Source organism: Haliotis rufescens, unplaced genomic scaffold (assembly GCF_023055435.1).
Source record: "Haliotis rufescens isolate VD_foot unplaced genomic scaffold, xgHalRufe1.0.p SCAF_35, whole genome shotgun sequence".
Lineage (NCBI taxonomy): Eukaryota > Metazoa > Mollusca > Gastropoda > Lepetellida > Haliotidae > Haliotis > Haliotis rufescens.
This window is the reverse complement of record NW_025964057.1, coordinates 4064196-4084234: the sequence shown is the minus strand read 5'-3', so window position 1 is coordinate 4084234 and position 20039 is coordinate 4064196. Positions and strand designations below refer to the sequence as shown.

The 20039-nt window shown below is 41.1% G+C and overlaps 1 protein-coding gene across 1 annotated transcript; it reads right to left on the bottom strand.

Moving 5' to 3' along the window:
- Positions 1-17012: 17012 nt before the first annotated feature.
- LOC125372102 (copper transport protein ATOX1-like) lies at positions 17013-20034 on the bottom strand. Its single transcript, XM_048381108.1, has 3 exons — positions 19900-20034; positions 17457-17532; positions 17013-17143 (listed from the first exon to the last, which is right to left on the bottom strand). The coding sequence occupies exons 1-3, from the start codon at positions 19906-19908 to the stop codon at positions 17013-17015; spliced, it is 216 nt and encodes a 71-aa protein (XP_048237065.1). The 5' UTR covers positions 19909-20034.
- Positions 20035-20039: the final 5 nt, after the last annotated feature.

The window sequence follows — 20039 nt, the reverse complement described above, 5'->3', positions numbered from 1 at the left end:
GTTGTTGACAGCACAGTGACTCATAACAACTATAATATAATATAATATGAATAATGATCCTCCTATTGAGCAAGTGCTGTCATCAGAGATTACATACATATTCCAGTGTTGTATCCATTGTTCCATGTTGTGTACCGACTGATGTATATATCAACTGTCACTGCTGATCGTCTTTGTCCCATTGTTCGACATTTCATCTCAACATTCCGGCCTCTTCATAGTATTGTAACCATGTACAAATTTCATTACTTTGGTGACACACAATTAGGAGAAGTAGAATTTCAGCACGCTAGATTTTTGCCACCTCATCATGCTAGGCTTCATGTGTAAAGTCATTTCTCAGGCCTAATTCGTGACCCTCTTGTAGCAACTCTCCATGATGGTAGCTGATGTTGACTGGAATCTTCCAACAGAATCAGATTTTCCACTGTCCCAATCAGCTTGATCTCATTAGCATTCCCAGTGTTGCTTGGCAACAGCATAACGACTCGGTTTCCGCACCATGTTGATATTGTAGAAGGAGCTCTACATGGAGGATGACTGTCATCATTGAGACACGGTTTCCACACCATGTTGATATTGTGGAAGGATCTCTACACGGAGGATGACTGTCATCAATGAGACACGGTTTCCACACCATGTTGATATTGTAGAAGGATCTCTACACGGAGGATGACTGTCATCAATGAGACACGGTTTCCACACCATGTTGATATTGTGGAAGGATCTCTACACGGAGGATGACTGTCATCAATGAGACACGGTTTCCACACCATGTTGATATTGTAGAAGGAGCTCTACATGGAGGATGACTGTCATCATTGAGACACGGTTTCCACACCATGTTGATATTGTGGAAGGATCTCTACACGGAGGATGACTGTCATCAATGAGACACGGTTTCCACACCATGTTGATATTGTGGAAGGAGCTCTACACGGAGGATGACTGTCATCATTGAGACACGGTTTCCACACCATGTTGATATTGTGGAAGGATCTCTACACGGAGGATGACTGTCATCAATGAGACACGGTTTCCACACCATGTTGATATTGTAGAAGGAGCTCTACACGGAGGATGACTGTCATCATTGAGACACGGTTTCCACACCATGTTGATATTGTGGAAGGATCTCTACACGGAGGATGACTGTCATCAATGAGACACGGTTTCCACACCATGTTGATATTGTAGAAGGATCTCTACACGGAGGATGACTGTCATCAATGAGACACGGTTTCCACACCATGTTGATATTGTGGAAGGAGCTCTACACGGAGGATGACTGTCATCAAGGAGGTACACGCGTTGTTGTTTTCAAATGTTTTCATATCTTCACCTATAGCCAGTAAAACAACACAGAAGGGATTTTTTACATGTTCATATTTTTCTTACTTATGAGGTATTTTAACATTTTATGATGAAAAAGTAAGCATTGATGCGCCCTCCTCTGGACTGGTTCTGTGATCAGTGAAATATCTGTCACCTCTACAAGCCACAGCATTTGTTATAACTATATTACAATGATTACAATGAATTGAGCATTTTAGTTACGATTTGGGAACCAGTGACCATCTGACAAGAGCCTCAGTAGAAATGTTAGGTTGCCCAGCAACACAGGAATGTCAGGTACACGTTGTCATGACTTCTGTTTGTGTTGTAGATGATAGCTGGAATAGTGGGAATATGTGTTAATACTGTACTGGCTGGAATAGTGGGAATATGAGTTAACACTGTACTGGCTGGAATAGTGGGAATGTGTGTTAATACTGTACTGGCTGGAATAGTGGGAATGTGTGTTAATACTGTACTGGCTGGAATAGTGGGAATATGTGTTAATACTGTACTAGCTGGAATAGTGGGAATATGTGTTAATACTGTACTGGCTGGAATAGTGGGAATATGTGTTAACACTGTACTGGCTGGAATAGTGGGAATATGTGTTAATACTGTACTGGCTGGAATAGTGGGAATATGTGTTAATACTGTACTAGCTGGAATAGTGGGAATATGTGTTAATATTGTACTGGCTGGAATAGTGGGAATATGTGTTAATACTGTACTAGCTTGAATAGTGGGAATATGTGTTAATATTGTACTGGCTGGAATAGTGGGAATATGTGTTAATACTGTACTGGCTGGAATAGTGGGAATATGTGTTAATATTGTACTAGCTGGAATAGTGGGAATATGTGTTAATACTGTACTGGCTGGAATAGTGGGAATATGTGTTAATATTGTACTGGCTGGAATAGTGGGAATATGTGTTAATACTGTACTGGCTGGAATAGTGGGAATATGTGTTAATATTGTACTGGCTGGAATAGTGGGAATATGTGTTAATACTGTACTAGCTGGACTAACATTTATACTCTGCCATGAATGTGTTTCTATTGCGGGTCAGCCATGTACATCTTCTAGTGTTATCTATATATCTGTACACAGGTGTAGCGTCCTACTTCCCAGTGCTGTAACGAGGAAGGACTGAGATTATTCTGTTCTTTCAGAATCTAAATAAACAACAATAATATAATCACAGTATCAACATTTTGATAGGTACGACAGTTGTGGATGATTTAGGTTGCTATGGTGATGTTTGTACTGTATTGGAGATAAACCAAACATGTTTATGGAAGCACATACATAGGTTCAAACAGGTGACCTTGCCCTTTATTGCTACTTACTTTGGGATATATACATTTATAAGGTCAACAAAGTACAAAGTCAGGAGCAGACAACAGAATGAAGGAGACACAAAGTTCCACAATAGACACAAAGGTCTACACAAAGTTCCACCATAGACACATAGTTCTACAGTAGACACATAGTTCTACAGTAGACACAAAGTTCCACAATAGACACAAAGTTCTACACAAAGTTCTACAGTAGACACAATGGTCTACACAAAGTTCCACCATAGACACATAGTTGTACAGTAGACACATAGTTCTACTGTAGACACGAAGTTCCACAATAGAAACAAAGTTCTACAATAGACAATAAGTTCCACACAATGTTCTACTGTAGACACATAGTTCTACTGTAGACACAAAGTTACCATACTTTTTAGCACATTTTTCAAGTTGAAAAGCCACAAAATTGAACTTATTTCACCAAGTGGTATACTCTTATGTTCATCGACTTCAGGAAGAAATTCATAACACTAAACATCCCCATTGTTACGGGTGTTGGGACATGGCTGAAGTACTACAGCCCAGCTACTTTTCAGCAATAATCAAGATTTTAGAATCTCTGTCTAAGCGAGAGCGGCAGCTCATGTTGTTGTCTTGTATGGAACCAGTCTGTTTTACTTGCACCTTAGAACTTTTATCACAGAATATTGCAACATTTTTATTGAGGAGTTATTCTTTGGCTGGCCTAATGAGTCTATGCATTGTCCAATCAGTTGCTTAACGAAATCGACATCCTGTTTGTAAACAACATGGCTATAACCGGGCAGATTTCGGTCAATTGCACAATTTGCAAAGCCAGTGTACCATCAACTGGCCATTGAAAGATATTTTCCCAATCTTTTCATGTCTTTGACCAAGTAGCTCGAATGATTTGATGCACTTAGCGGCAAAAGACTTGTTTTATCACAATATAGATCTTGATTATCGATCAGATCGTCTTGACTGGGCGCCGCCATTTTGTTTGAAGCAAATGCTAAGTGATACAAGAGGTGGAATCTGATTGGTCCATTGGAGAGGTATGGAAGGGACATAACTCGTAATAGCCTTGTTCAGCAAGGGTGGAAACTGGACTTTTAAAGTCAGTTAACTCTCTTACCTCAGGAAGATGGTTCCCACACAGCTGTCCAACATACATGGATCTTGAGATGCTCTGTGAGGCCAGGCCTGGTTTATTATGTAAATAATCGTTATCAGGAAGTAGAGAAAAAAGTTATCGGAATATATTGCTATGTGTGCATTGTTCAGCATCTCTCTAACCTTGAGTAGCCTTGCCGTTTGCGGTTTGGTCCATTGCATGCAGAACTTTTGTGTGGAACATATTATGGGGAACATATTTGTTGGGAACATATTTCATTGGAACAACATTGCATCTGGTTGTGTGACAAACTTTTAATATGTTTCACCAGAATCTGTAGACCAGTTAATACCAATCTGAGGGGGTTAAGTGGCTTGCGATACGCTACCTGTGCCATACTGAATATACAGTATCCATGGGACCCGTGTTCACCTGTCTACCTTTTTACTTCACACGTTTCCTGTCATGCAAGTGAAGTTCTACCTCGCGAGCAGATCAAGGTGTTACTGAAGTGGACTACATGTATATGTCGTATATCCCCACTCTCTTGTATATCACTCGTATCATCAGCTCATTACTCATTATATCACCATGGTTACAAGCATCAGTCTGCATGCACCGACCTTCCATCCATAAAGAGATGTGAGTCCCATCTTCTCTGTCTCAAGCTTGTGATTCAGTCGCCAGTGTGGGTTATAGTGTCAATATCGCCATATTTTTAGTGGCCGGCTCCCAGGAGCACAGTTTTTGTCTCCCTTTGAGTGTAGGATAAAACATGTCAGAGGTTTTTATGAGATTGAAAACCCGAACCCAAGGGATAAAAGCCCAAGGGGAAGTGTTTTATTTAACTTATAAACCGAAAAAACCCAACTTAAAACAACTTTTATCAACATTTCTATGTTTCAAATATACTTTCCTTGAACCTTAGGAAATGAACGTAAAATATCTGTTGCTGGCTTATGCGTATTTGCAAAAAGACATTCTCAAAAGCATTGTGATTTATCAGCGCCTCTGTAGCCTAATGGTACACTCATTGCGCTAAAGATATGGAGGTTGCATGTTCGATCCTCGGGAATATAAAGAAAACATTTGTCATTTGATTTTACATTTCGTTACATTGTGTTCAAATGCTAAATAAATTTCAAGCGAGAAACATTCCTATGTTACAATATAAACGGTTGTATTAATAAAATCCTGGGGATATTACAACATCCCTGTTTATGAGATTTTTAACCCAACAGGAGAACAATAGGATGACGTCACTGGAGGTTTACGACCACAGGTCAAGGTGAACGTATGTGAGTGTAGGTGTGAAGTCAGTGACAGAAGGTGTCCTTATGGCCCATCTCCGATCTCATGGAATCATGATCAAACTGTAACAGTGTCACAGAATCATGATCAAACTGTAACAGTGTCACAGAATCATGATCAAACTGTAACAGTGTCACAGAATCATGATCAAACTAACAGCGTCACAGAATCATTATCGAACAGTAACAGTCACAGAATCATGATCCAACTGTAACAGTGTCACAGAATCATGATCCAACTGTAACAGTCACAGAATCATGATCCAACTGTAACAGTGTCACAGAATCATGATCCAACTGTAACAGTCACAGAATCATGATCCAACTGTAACAGTGTCACAGAATCATGATCCAACTGTAACAGTCACAGAATCATGATCCAACTGTAACAGTGTCACAGAATCATGATCCAACTGTAACAGTCACAGAATCATGAGTAACAGTGACAGAATCATGATCAAACTGTAACAGTGTCACAGAATCATGATCCAATTGTAACAGTGACAGAATCATGATCAAACTGTAACAGTCACAGAATCATGATCCAATTGTAACAGTGTCACAGAATCATGATCGAACTGTAACAGTGACAGAATCATGATCAAACTGTAACAGTGTCACAGAATCATGATCCAACTGTAACAGTCACAGAATCATGATCAAACTGTAACAGTGTCACAGAATCATGATCGAACTGTAACAGTCACAGAATCATTATCGAACTGTAACAGTGTCACAGAATCATGATCGAACTGTAACAGTGACAGAATCATGATCAAACTGTAACAGTGTCACAGAATCATGATCCAACTGTAACAGTCACAGAATCATGATCCAACTGTAACAGTGACAGAATCATGATCAAACTGTAACAGTGTCACAGAATCATGATCAAACTGTAACAGTGTCACAGAATCATGATCGAACTTTAACAGTGTCACAGAATCATGATCGAACAGTAACAGTCACAGAATCATGATCAAACTGTAACAGTGTCACAGAATCATGATCAAACTGTAACAGTGTCACAGAATCATGATCGAACAGTAACAGTGACAGAATCATGATCACACTGTAACAGTGACAGAATCATGATCAAACTGTAACAGTGACAGAATCATGATCAAACTGTAACAGTGTCACAGAATCATGATCAAACTGTAACAGTGTGATGGGTCATGGTGACCTATCCGGGTAATCGCTTACTTGACTGTGTGAGCTGCAGTACCTAGGGCTCTGCTGTCAGTTGGTATATATGAACATAGTGCAATCTACAGCCTTACCTCTCCTGCCTTCTACCGTAGTTGCCCTGATAAGGGCCCAGTGAGCTACAAGATAGCAGCAACGTGTAGTATTTAACTATATAATGTTAATTCGGCCATTTTGAGGACTGATCACCGTTCCCACATTTTCTGAGGTATGTACATCATGTGGTTCAGTCATCTTGCTTCTCATCTACACATATCTTTATACTTTCATTGATTTTCTAAAGAAAAATGTCATTTTTACATTCATGATTTGAGCCAATGTTGATATTTAGGACAGCTATACAGTTAGCTACGGTATCCCGAAGGATGACTGATCATGTTTCAGTATGCTTGAGGCACCATTCAAAATCAGGTGTTTGAGACATGACCATGTAACCATGGTAACGACAAGCAGTACCAGCTGTAGCCATTGTTTGGCTTGGATAGATTCTTATTGTGGCTCTTTCTAGAAATTATTATCAAAATAAGAAAAAAAAGTTGTCTTCTTGAGTTGATGAAAAAAGTCAATGAAATTGTTAGGACGATCTCAAAACTAGTGCCACCAAGTTAGTGTTCCATGTCCATTTTAAATCTTGCTACTGTGCACTGGTGCATCACAACATTGTGATCCGTTCCGACACCGGAGGTCATGCCCTTGATAGATACTCTACTTACCTTGATAGATACTCTACTTACCTTGATAGATATATTACTACCAGATAGGAATTATTTTCAGCTAGAAGATCCAATTATGTTTTTACTTACAGATATATAGTAAACCTAGCTTTAGATATTGGTTGTGAATCAAATATTAGTATTTGGAATGTTAGTAATATGTATGTTTGTTATCATTATAGTTTGTTTTATGCTACAGCAACTTCCTTGAGCATGTTGTTCAAGGAAAACAATCCTTCTGAGGTGCATACCAACTTTCTGGCTAGGATGCAATGTTAAAATAATTTTGTGAAAGAAACGTTGGGTTTGTCTTTATGATTTAGGATATTGTTTTTTTAACAAAGATCAATGTATAATTTATCATGTGTGGGAAACTTTTAAATGTTTTATGATTGTGAAATATTTTTTATGAAAATTGAAATGTGTAATATATTTTGTTGTAAATTTTGTCGTATAATTTATTTTGTTAAACTATTGTGGAGTTTTGCTGTATGAGTTTAGTGCTCCTTGTCGTAGAATTTATTATATTGTTTTTCTGTTTGTAAAACATGGCAATCAAAGCACTTGGACCAAGACATTCCGTCTCATGACAATATGTCCGTCACTCAGTCTTAAGGTAAAGTTACAGAGACGATAAACAAGATATCCATAGATATGCAAGCACTTCTCGGACTAGGAACATGTGCAGAGTTGGCTCCCCTTGCAGCCAGGATCTGCTGTTGTAGGTTTTAGTCCACTTAGCTCTTGGGTTTCACTTGGGCTGACCCTGTTTGACCTGTAACTCTCCAATCTGTCCTCCCATGTTTAGCTGACACAGCATGATGGAACTGAAGCATTGTTCAAAGCCGTGTTTAACCCTAACTCACTAACTGTAGCCCTGCATGGAAGTCAGTTCCACAGACCCACTGTCTCGCTTCACCCCTCCTGCCTGTGGGTATAAGGGAACAAGGTGTTATTACCAGATCCCGTTCCGGTATGTCAGGGTGAAAGTTAAATAATATCCAATCAATCAGTCAGTCAGTCAGTCAGTCGCTGGAATATTGCAGACTGACGTTAAATAATATTCAATCCATCAATCAATCAGTCAGTCAACTGAATCAAACCTTTTGAAGCCAGGGCTTGTTTCACAGCACAGTTTAACGTTGAACAAAGCACCGTGAGACCATGTTCTCGATCCCCCGTTCATCTTAGCCTCAGCGATGAGGGAGACTAAAGACATTAGGAATCAAACACCAGTCTTGAAATCAAACCTTCTCCTTCACAACAAAAACAATGCTTAATATAAAATCAAATTTTGTTTAAATCATTGCGTCTTTATTTATTTTTCATGTTGATTTGTTTTGATGTAGAACTATGATTTTCTGTCCGTGTGTACCCAGATGCTGCTAAATGTTCTACATGTTGTGCTAGTTAAGAGCAAATCCAGTCTTTCAAGGATCAGCTGACGGTTTCAGTGCTTTCGCAGAAACAGTTGTCAAAAAATACTATGTATTTATCATTGTTACTATGAATCCAGTCAAGCAACAATCTGATAATCCCCATGTAATGATTGTTAATCAGCATTAGCACATGTGACATCAAGTGGAGGAAGTCTTAATCCTGGACCCTTGCTTTGAGAGCAATCTTAGCGCGGTGTTAGACTGGGAATTAAAATCATATTAGCGCCAAGATCTCTTTGTTGAGCAGGGTACCTGGACACAACACTTTGTATCTTAAACTCAAGTTTTTCTTGAGCCTGTTAGAAATCATGTCTTTGATGTTTGACATCAATAATTGTTCAAAGATTTGTTCCGTGGTGTGATCTGACAGCGGCGAAGGCACTGATTTCGTCAACGTATTATGTGAACTGCTTTTGTTGTTGGTCCACATGGCAATACTTAATTTACTCATCATGTGGAGAACTGTTCCTACCCAAGCTTGATCTTTTCCATCAGAGTTACCTCCCTTAGTTGTGCCAGGGTCTGCCAATACAGTACTGGGCTTCAGTCCCAAATTCGCCCTGATTACGATCCATGGTGTGTCATCACAAACAGTGGGTCCCACTGAAGTGCAAATTGTCCTTCCCCGCCCATTAAGTGGCCCCCATCATGTAACTGTGAAAGCAATTTTAACCCTAAAATTGCTCACTCTCACTAAGAACACAGAAATAATTTCTTTTTATGTGAACAGGGTGCGTCCTGGTGGTGAACTCCAGAATGTGCTTCACGCGTTGTTCACACGTTGTTCACACGTCCCCCCCTGGTTCTAGGATGGAATTGATCCCCAAGCAACCTCTCATGGTCGTAAGGACGACCAAATGGATCATGGGTGACTGTGCGGCAATATCGTTCACTGGATTGTCTTGTCCAGATTGATTATTGAAAGGCTGCCATCATACAACTGGAATATTGCCAAGTGTGGCGTTATACAAGAAACAAACCAACATTGTACAAAGAATCAAATCCAGATGTTTGGTTGTTTTGTTTGTTTGTTGTTTAACACCGCACTCAGCAATATTATGGCAGTCTGTAAATAATCTGACATCATAAGCATCAATCATCAATTAGGATACGATGACATCCATCAACCAAGTCAGCAACACTGACCACCCGATCCCTTTAGTTGCTCTTATGACAAGTATGGGTTGCTGAAGACCTATTCTACCCCGAATCTTCACGGGTATCTCCAATGTGAGTAGCGTTTTAATGTGAGGGAAACTAGACAAGAAACTTGGTCGGGACAGATCTCCGTCATTCTCTCCGTGTCCATGTCATGGATGCAGCTTCAGCGTCTTGTGAATGCCAAGTGTCACTCACTGTTCACTGTGATAATAAATTGTTTTTATCTATTACTGACGTTTGTGGTAATTGTTGCTTGTTGAAAGGGAGATTTAGTTCCAAAACAATCATTTGAGCATACCCCAAGTGTATGGAGGCTAATACAAGTAGACACATTGCAGTAAACTACATTTATAACAAACACGCTTGTAACGCACTGACAGATATAATAAACTTATTTTTTTCCCGGACCATTTGCTGTATATAAGGTTATAACGAACTATAATTAGTGGTCCCTTTGAGTTTGTTATAACCGTAGTTTACTGTATTATTATTATTATACTAATTAAGGATAAGGTATATGGATGAACAACTTAATTACAATTAGGAGCAACGTTTCGGTGTAGGTTCTAACACTGTTATTAAGCAAGTGAAACGTCGCTCCTAATTGTAATAAAGAAGTTGTTCATCCATATATCTTATCCTTACTTAATCCTTACTCTCATACAATAACTTTTGGTATTCAAGGCACCAAGATTTTTTTAGTGACAAGAGATTGGTTTGTATTCTGAGACCAAATCCTTCGAACCAGACCCCCACATTCTTGTCTCCATTGTGGGAATTCCGTGTGACGTGGAGACTGGCTTGTCGTAATCCAGAGATGGGGATAATTTTGTACTGATTTGGTGTCCGACCCAAATTAGTTTAATTACTTTATGGAACCGTGCTGCCTGCTGCCTGTGTTATGTTTCCACTGATCAAAGTGTAGCTATTTGCCAGACCAGCTGAACTATAGGAGGAAATGTGCTCAAAGATGGCCCCTGAACCCTTGCCTGACAGTGGCAACAGGTGAGCCGTATTCCTGACAACTGGCACAGATAACTCCAAGATGGCCCCTGAACCTTTGCCTGACAGTCCCAACAGGTGAGCCGTATTCTTGACAACTGGCACAGATAACTCCAAGATGGCCCCTGAACCTTTGCCTGACAGTGGCAACAGGTGAGCCGTATTCCTGACAACTGGCACAGATAACTCCAAGATGGCCCCTGAACCTTTGCCTGACAGTCCCAACAGGTGAGCCGTATTCTTGACAACTGGCACAGATAACTCCAAGATGGCCCCTGAACCTTTGCCTGACAGTGGCAACAGGTGAGCCGTATTCCTGACAACTGGCACAGATAACTCCAAGATGGCCCCTGAACCTTTGCCTGACAGTCCCAACAGGTGAGCCGTATTCCTGACAACTGGCACAGATAACTCCAAGATGGCCCCTGACCCTTGCCTGACAGTGGCAACAGGTGAGCCGTATTCCTGACAACTGGCACAGATAACTCCAAGATGGCCCCTGAACCTTGCCTGACAGTGGCAACAGGTGAGCCGTATTCTTGACAACTGGCACAGATAACTCCAAGATGGCCCCTGAACCCTTGCCTGACAGTCCCAACAGGTGAGCCGTATTCCTGACAACTGGCACAGATAACTCCAAGATGGCCCCTGACCCTTGCCTGACAGTCCCAACAGGTGAGCCGTATTCCTGACAACTGGCACAGATAACTCCAAGATGGCCCCTGACCCTTGCCTGACAGTGGCAACAGGTGAGCCGTATTCCTGACAACTGGCACAGATAACTCCAAGATGGCCCCTGAACCTTTGCCTGACAGTGGCAACAGGTGAGCCGTATTCCTGACAACTGGCACAGATAACTCCAAGATGGCCCCTGAACCTTTGCCTGACAGTGGCAACAGGTGAGCCGTATTCCTGACAACTGGCACAGATAACTCCAAGATGGCCCCTGAACCTTTGCCTGACAGTGGCAACAGGTGAGCCGTATTCCTGACAACTGGCACAGATAACTCCAAGATGGCCCCTGACCCTTGCCTGACAGTGGCAACAGGTGAGCCGTATTCCTGACAACTGGCAAGGATAACTCCAAAACAATGTCTGATATGATCAAATAGTTGTTTTATTTACTTTCTTTGACTGCTGGACAGGTTTGAGCTTTGCACAGACAAAACATGTGAATATCAGTTAGACATAGACACTGTGAAACCACTGGGAATGAACTCCAGACATTCCATCATAACATCCAGTAACCATGGTAACAACTTTGTTAAAAAATCATAAAGTTCATAATTTCATAAAAGCAAGCTCTAACTCCCACAAAGAACCCTATTACCGTATCCGATGTAATAAGCGCCCATAGCAATATTTGTTTTCATATTGGCAAGTGAACAATCCCAATAAGCGCCCTTCCGAATGCTCAGTGTACAAAAACTTATTTATTCAAGTATAATACGCATCAAAATTATAATCTAATAAGCGCCCATTATTTCTAATTTTGAGAGTGCCCTGGGTGCTTATTACGTCAAATATGGTAACCAAAGCAGCTTCAGTATAGTGGTAATATGATAATATCAGAGACCACATACCCGTATATGGTCTGTCGTAAGATACTTATTAATTCTGATACATAGCACTTTCACTGGATGATAGCAATTGTAGATGCTGAGGCAGGGCTGGTGATGAATACTGTAAGATACCTAATCAAGCATACAGATAATGGACACTGGACAGATAAAACATCCTCACAACCGATGGGAATGGCAGATGTTGCAAATACCGAGTTATGTCTTGTGTTTGAACTGTCCACTAGGGGGAGCACAATGCAGACATACAGTAAATATAGCACTTATATCACATGCTGTAACAAAGAGTTGTAATGGCCCAGATAGCAACAAAAACAAAGCTCCACACCATACTGATGGTCGTCTATTGTTGCTTCTTTGAAACCAGACACGCATCCTTCAGGCCAGGACATTTTCACAGACATTTGGGGATGAATAATGAAAAAAGTAGTTTTCATAAACAGTGTAAGAATTTTTGAAATTTTGTTTGATGAAGATCCTAAAGACACCCATTGAAATTCTATGATTGCTTGAAACCAACTGTTTGGTTGTCTGAGTACTGGCTGCAATGCTACACCAGGTGTTTGACTCTCTGTGGCTACACCAGGTGTTTGACTCTCTGTGGCTACTCCAGGTGTTTGACTCTCTGTGGCTACACCAGGTGTTTGACTCTCTGTGGCTACTCCAGGTGTTTGACTCTCTGTGGCTACACCAGGTGTTTGACTCTCTGTGGCTATACCAGGTGTTTGACTCTCTGTGGCTACTCCAGGTGTTTGACTCTCTGTGGCTACTCCAATGTGGCCAGGGCTAACATGATGGAATCAGTAAAGCACCTGTCATCATATAAAACACTAAAAAATATAACATTTCCCTCCAAAAATGAACAATATTGAGATTCACAGAATTACTTGTCAACGTTTTAAAAACAGTTTGAAACATCTGTGACGCTTCATCTGTGATGCTTCAGCCATTCTGCATGCTATGGTTCTGCCGGGAGTATTTCAGTAGGAATGTTCAACACATATATCCATCATAAGAAGACTTTCCATTTAACTATACTGATGGAAAGAAATAAAGGGGACAGATTGACACACAGGATTGGCTGACGCTGATGTACCCTGCAGATAACCGGTGCTACTTCACATACTTCGCCATTCTCAGACTAGGAAGCATATATATCATGATAATATGACTGCTGCAATTAGTTTACATGTGTCTACTTCTTTCTCCCATGAGTATTATACATGAGAGAGAGCACGTACAGTGGTGCTTGCCATGTGCTTAACATATCATGGTGGACGCATGTACACACAGGGATTCCTACAGAACAGGCAGCATTATGTACAGTGAGTGAGTGAGTGAGTATGGTTTAACGCCATTTTTAGCAATATTCCAGCAATATCACAGCGGGGTACACCAGAAATGGGCTTCACACATTGTACCCACGTCGGGATTCGAACCTTGGTCTTCGGCGTGACATGCGAACGCTTTAACCACTAGGCTACCCGACCGCCCCTCATTATGTACAGAACTCCAGCACTAGAGTCATCCTATATACAGAGGAAACCCATTGTGTTTCACTGGATAAAGCATCAGAAATATTGTAAGCTGATCATCAATATCGTTATCAATTTCATTCTAGATTTGTTTGACAATTTCTTCTGACTTTGACATGATTGTGATACATTAGTGGACTATTCTGATACCCTGGGTACAGCCTTGTGGTACAATAATTACAACTGGTTCTGATTAACATGTATGTGTGAGAGATCCTTATGCCAGGTCAAGAGATGGTAGCAAAGAAGATGTCGATGGAGAATCACTTCACACAGCTTCTTCTCCAGCACCGCTCAGCCTTGACCCTGGGGAACAACACCAAGGAGAGAATGAGTGGCAACACAATATATTGACTTCCAGTTATCAAGTAACAACATCTAGGACTTAGTAGCAGTCAGTGTATGGCATTGGTGACTTAGGATTCATTCTGTGACAACAAAGTTATGTTCAGGGTATAAACAGCAATATTCTGGTCGCGGCTGCTGTAAACAAAGGTGGTGCAATCTGCAGTCAGTTCACAGACAACTTGCCTTAAATCAATAATACCCACAATCATGAACTTATTTGTGACATTAAACAAATTGAGTAAAAAACGAAACAACAACAAAATGAAATTTAATAACAGGACAAACTAGCATATGTCCACTGTAAACTTGTGTGTGATTGGCTGTTTCCACAAATTCCATAATGTTTTCTATTTGGATGAAAAAAACGTACGTTTGTAACCATCTTCTCGAGGCAAGGGAGTTCACTGACATTAAAAGTCCAGTTACCTTTCTTGCTGCACTAGGCTGGAATTTCAAAGCTCGATCGTAGAGCCAACAGTGGCTATTGCAAGTTATGTCCATTCTATTTACCAGATTCCACCTCCCATATCATTTGCATTTCCTTCAAACAAAATGGCAATGCCCAGTCAAAGATGATCGGATAAAAATATCAAGATCTATATTGTAATAAAACGAGTCTTTCGCCACTAAGTGCATCAAATCATTCGAGCTACTTGGTCAAAGACATGAAAAGATTGGGAAAATATCTTTCAATGGCCAGTTGACGGTACATGGGCTTTGCAAATCGTAAAATTTACCGAAATCTGTCCGGTTATAGCCATGTTTACAAACAGGATGTCAATTTCGTTATGCAATTGATTGGACAATGCATGACTCATTAGGTCAGCCAAAGAATAACTCAGAAATTCCAGCCTAGTTTGGCAAGGGTTAAAACTGGACTTTCATAGTCAGTATTGTGTCTGCACCAGTGGATGATTGTGTCTGGACTAGTGGATGATTGTGTCTACACCAGTGGATGATTGTGTCTGGACTAGTGTATGATTGTGTCTGGACTAGTGGATGATTGTGTCTGCACCAGTGGATGATTGTGTCTGGTCTAGTGTATGATTGTGTCTGGACTAGTGGATGATTGTGTCTGCACTAGTGGATGATTGTGTCTGCACCAGTGGATGATTGTGTCTGGTCTAGTGGATGATTGTGTCTGGACTAGTGGATGATTGTGTCTGGACTAGTGTATGATTGTGTCTGCACTAGTGGATGATTGTGTCTGGACTAGTGGATGATTGTGTCTGGACTAGTGGATGATTGTGTCTGCACCAGTGGATGATTGTGTCTGCACCAGTGGATGATTGTGTCTGGACTAGTGGATGATTGTGTCTGGACTAGTGTATGATTGTGTCTGGACTAGTGGATGATTGTGTCTGGACTAGTGTATGATTGTGTCTGGACTAGTGGATGATTGTGTCTGGACCAGTGGATGATTGTGTCTGGACTAGTGGATGATTGTGTCTGGTCTAGTGGATGATTGTGTCTGCACCAGTGGATGATTGTGTCTGCACCAGTGGATGATTGTGTCTGGACTAGTGGATGATTGTGTCTGGACTAGTGGATGATTGTGTCTGGACTAGTGGGTGATTGTGTCTGGACTAGTGGATGATTGTGTCTGGACTAGTGTATGATTGTGTCTGGACTAGTGGATGATTGTGTCTGGACCAGTGGATGATTGTGTCTGGACTAGTGGATGATTGTGTCTGGTCTAGTGGATGATTGTGTCTGGACTAGTGTATGATTGTGTCTGGACTAGTGGATGATTGTGTCTGGTCTAGTGGATGATTGTGTCTGGACTAGTGTATGATTGTGTCTGGACTAGTGGATGATTGTGTCTGCACCAGTGGATGATTGTGTCTGCACCAGTGGATGATTGTGTCTGGACTAGTGGATGACTGTGTCTGCACTAGTGGGTGACTGTGTCTGGACTAGTGTATGATCGTGTCTGGACTAGTGGGTGACTGTGTCTGGACTAGTGGGTGATTGTGTCTGGACTAGTGGGTGATTGTGTCTGGACTAGTGGGTGACTGTGTCTGGACTAGTGGATGATCGTGTCTGGACTAGTGGATGATTGTGTCTGGACTAGTGGATGATTGTGTCTGGACTAGTGGGTGACTGTGTCTGGACTAGTGGATGATTGTGTCTGGACTAGTGGATGATTGTGTCTGGACTAGTGGGTGACTGTGTCTGGACTAGTGGATGATTGTGTCTGGACAAGTGGGTGACTGTGTCTGGACTAGTGGATGATTGTGTCTGGACTAGTGTATGATTGTGTCTGGACTAGTGTATGATTGTGTCTGGACTAGTGGATGACTGTGTCTGGACTAGTGGGTGACTGTGTCTGGACTAGTGGATGATTGTGTCTGGACTAGTGGGTGACTGTGTCTGGACTAGTGGGTGACTGTGTCTGCACCAGTGGATGATTGTGTCTGGACTAGTGGGTGATTGTGTCTGGACTAGTGGGTGACTGTGTCTGGACTAGTGGATGATTGTGTCTGGACTAGTGGGTGACTGTGTCTGGTCTAGTGGATGATTGTGTCTGGACTAGTGGATGATTGTGTCTGCACCAGTGGATGATTGTGTCTGGACTAGTGGGTGATTGTGTCTGGACTAGTGGATGATTGTGTCTGGACTAGTGGATGATTGTGTCTGCACCAGTGGATGATTGTGTCTGGACTAGTGGGTGATTGTGTCTGGACTAGTGGATGATTGTGTCTGGACTAGTGGATGATTGTGTCTGGACCAATGATGATTGTGTCTGGAAAAGGTTTTGTTAGTTTGTTTGTTTGTTGTTTAACACCGCACTTAGCAATATTCCAGCTATATGCTGGCGGGCTGTAAATAATCAAGTCTGGACCAGACAATCCAGTGATTGACATCACGAGCATCGACCCATGCAATTTTTGGATGATGGTATCATCTGGACAAGTGGCAGAAGAATTGTCACCTACTGTTACTACTTCGGCCCATCGTAACTGACTTCCTTGCCAGTCTTCTTCAGAATTTCCAGGAGTTCGTCGGCTGAGAGCGTGGACGTCACTGTCACCTTCTTTGTTTCCAAGTCTGTTGTGATGTCACTGTTTTCCGCTGTAGAACATCAAGTGGAGTGATGAAGTGAAACATCTAAGCATCAATACACGACAAAAAGTAACTGGATAAGGATTCGAACAGGAGATGCTGACTGATATCCATAATTGTGGCAGCACTCTCTTTATGTGCACACTCAATGTTCATACATGTTCACTAGTGTTCAATCATTCAGACTGCAATGCAAATTTACATTGAACATATTATATTTTACCATCTGCTCATTCACATGGCCAACAGAAAGGTACTTATCAACTTTTTGAGAATTGTCATGAAATTGTACAAATGTTTCCATGGTTACAAGACAACTTACAATGTTTCTTGAGTACCCTCTCTGCTGCTCCCGAGCATCCCTCGCAGGTCATCGCCATGGTGAAGACGTGGGTCACCTGTGGGACACAACCAGCAGGTACAGGGGTCAGAACACGAGACATGGACGAACAACGTAAACATCCCCCAAAATGTTATTCTCTCGAAAATGGTGGAGCAATGTCCCTGTTGTCATTGAAAGGATGCAGGTGATGAGAGAATTCTCCCATATTTCGCCATATTTTCATGCCAAACACCTGGATTCGATTCCCGACATGGGTATATTGTGTGGAGCCCATTTCTGGTGTCCCCCGGCGTGATATTGCTGGAACATTGCTAAAAGCGGCGTAAAAGAACACTCACTTACCCATCTTGCTGAAACAAGGAATGCATAGTCAAAAGTATAAGGTTGGAGTGTTCTGAATCTGTGGGAGCCATGTACATGGTGTAGTTAGGTAGCTCAAGGATGGTGTATTATTAGCATGATTAAGATTGTTAGTGGTTCAAGTGTTTCCCAATTGGATACAAAAGTAGTGACATTGAGAATCTCACATTGAGAGTGTCTTCTGAGGTCGAATATATCAAGACAAGTTGACAGCAGTTACAAATATCCTAGCCTTGCTGAGGATATTTTTACTTTTAACAGGGCTTGACATATTTGAGTTTGGATGACACAAAGGTGAGATTCTATTTATCATCCAAAATCATTCTTCCATCTATTTCAGTTTGTAACCAGTGCCTGGAGTATAAAAAGCACAGCCAACCCGCTTCAGCAGCTGACATTAGTGATGTCATTTTACTGTGACTTTACGGTAACCGATGATGTCATAATGGTCTGCAAAGCAGTGTGATGCAATTTCATTGTAGCAATAACTCCTTGGAGATATAGAGATAGAGGATATTTCATGTGTCGAGTGAAATAATTTTTCTCTCATCTCCTTTTCCCCCGTCACGAGATGAGGGAACATTGATATTACACAAAACACATGGAATATCCTATTTGTTATATACTTATATATTCTTTCATTACAAATGTAAAACATTGAAACGTAAATTTTCCCTACCTAACACACAGGGACATATTTCTGACTTAAAAAGAAATTTCATGTTTGCAAAATCTAAAAAAATATATACAATAGTGACGACCAATCAGATTCCACCTCTCATACCACAAAATGGCCACGCCAAGTGAAGACTATTTTGTAATAAAATGAGTCTTATTTCACACAATGCATCAAATCAAGTGAGCACCTTGATTAAAAACATGAAAAGATTTGGAAAATATCTGTTGATCCCGAATTGGCGGTACTCATGCTTTGCAAAATCCTGTAATTGACCAAAATCTGCACGGCAGTTTACGAACTGGATGTCGATTTCATTACGCGATTTTGATTGGACTATTCATAGACTCATTAGTCCAGCCAAAATTTAACTCCATAATTCCAGCCTAGTTCAGCAAGGATGGAAAATGGACTTTCATAGTCAGTTAATTACCTTCCCCCGGGAAGACAAAAATAACGACTTGATTGACGTGTTAAATAAGAAATTTACAGTTCATAACGAAAAACATTTCCGAGAGAGTGAGTGAGTTGGGTTTAACGCCGCTTTCAACATTATTCCAGTTACATCAGGGCGTGTCAGCTTAATGTGGGAGGAAAGCACGAAGTAATGCTTCAGACATTACCACTTTGGTGAAACCCACAAGCATGGGTATGGTGCTGAAACATAATCAGGTCAGACAGGGATTCGAACCAACAATCAAAGGTTTCTGGTGTGCCCAAGGTACGCAACTCTGCACAGCTAATCGCGGCGCTTTGTACGACTGGGCCACCCGTGCCACCATTTTCAGGAGAATAACAAACAACAAGAAGCGATATGAACTCCATAAATTCTATCTGTCATTATTTCGCCTTGTCAATGTGGAACTAACGTAAAATGGACTTCAACTGCTTGTGTACGGGCCTGACACATGATAAAGGGAGACAATTTGATTGGAGACAACTCGTGTATGACAATAGTTCTGTCCAAGTGTTATGTTCACTGCAATGAAAGTATAGAGTAAATCGTGTGGAGACAGTTTTGCATGATGAAACAGTACACGAGGAACATAGACTTCTCTTCAAATGCTACGTGAACAAACTCCCATATTCGACAATGTTCGAAAAGAAGAGCCGGTAGCATTCAAATCAAGAAGCTTGTTTGTAAGCATGTTAAACAACACGTGGCAACTTGTTGACCGATTGAGTCCATTAAAGCTGACATCTGTGCAGCTGGTGTGCATCACAGCATGATTCAACATCAGACAATTCACAGTCAGACATCAGATTCAGGCCGAGACGACTCTTTATTCAGCATATCAGGATTTACAGTGGGTAGAATCGATACTATTAATCTAATTTAAATATTTCAGATAATCTCACGTTCCGACATAAAATGTGGTGACTTACTTGAGCCATATTGAAATTGATTCAATATAATTCGTGTAAATGGGGAAGACGGAGTATCACAAGCTTGGTCGCTGATCCCGGATGTGTAAGCACATTAAACCGGTTCAAGATTGTCCCTAATGTTCTATGTTGAATTCGAG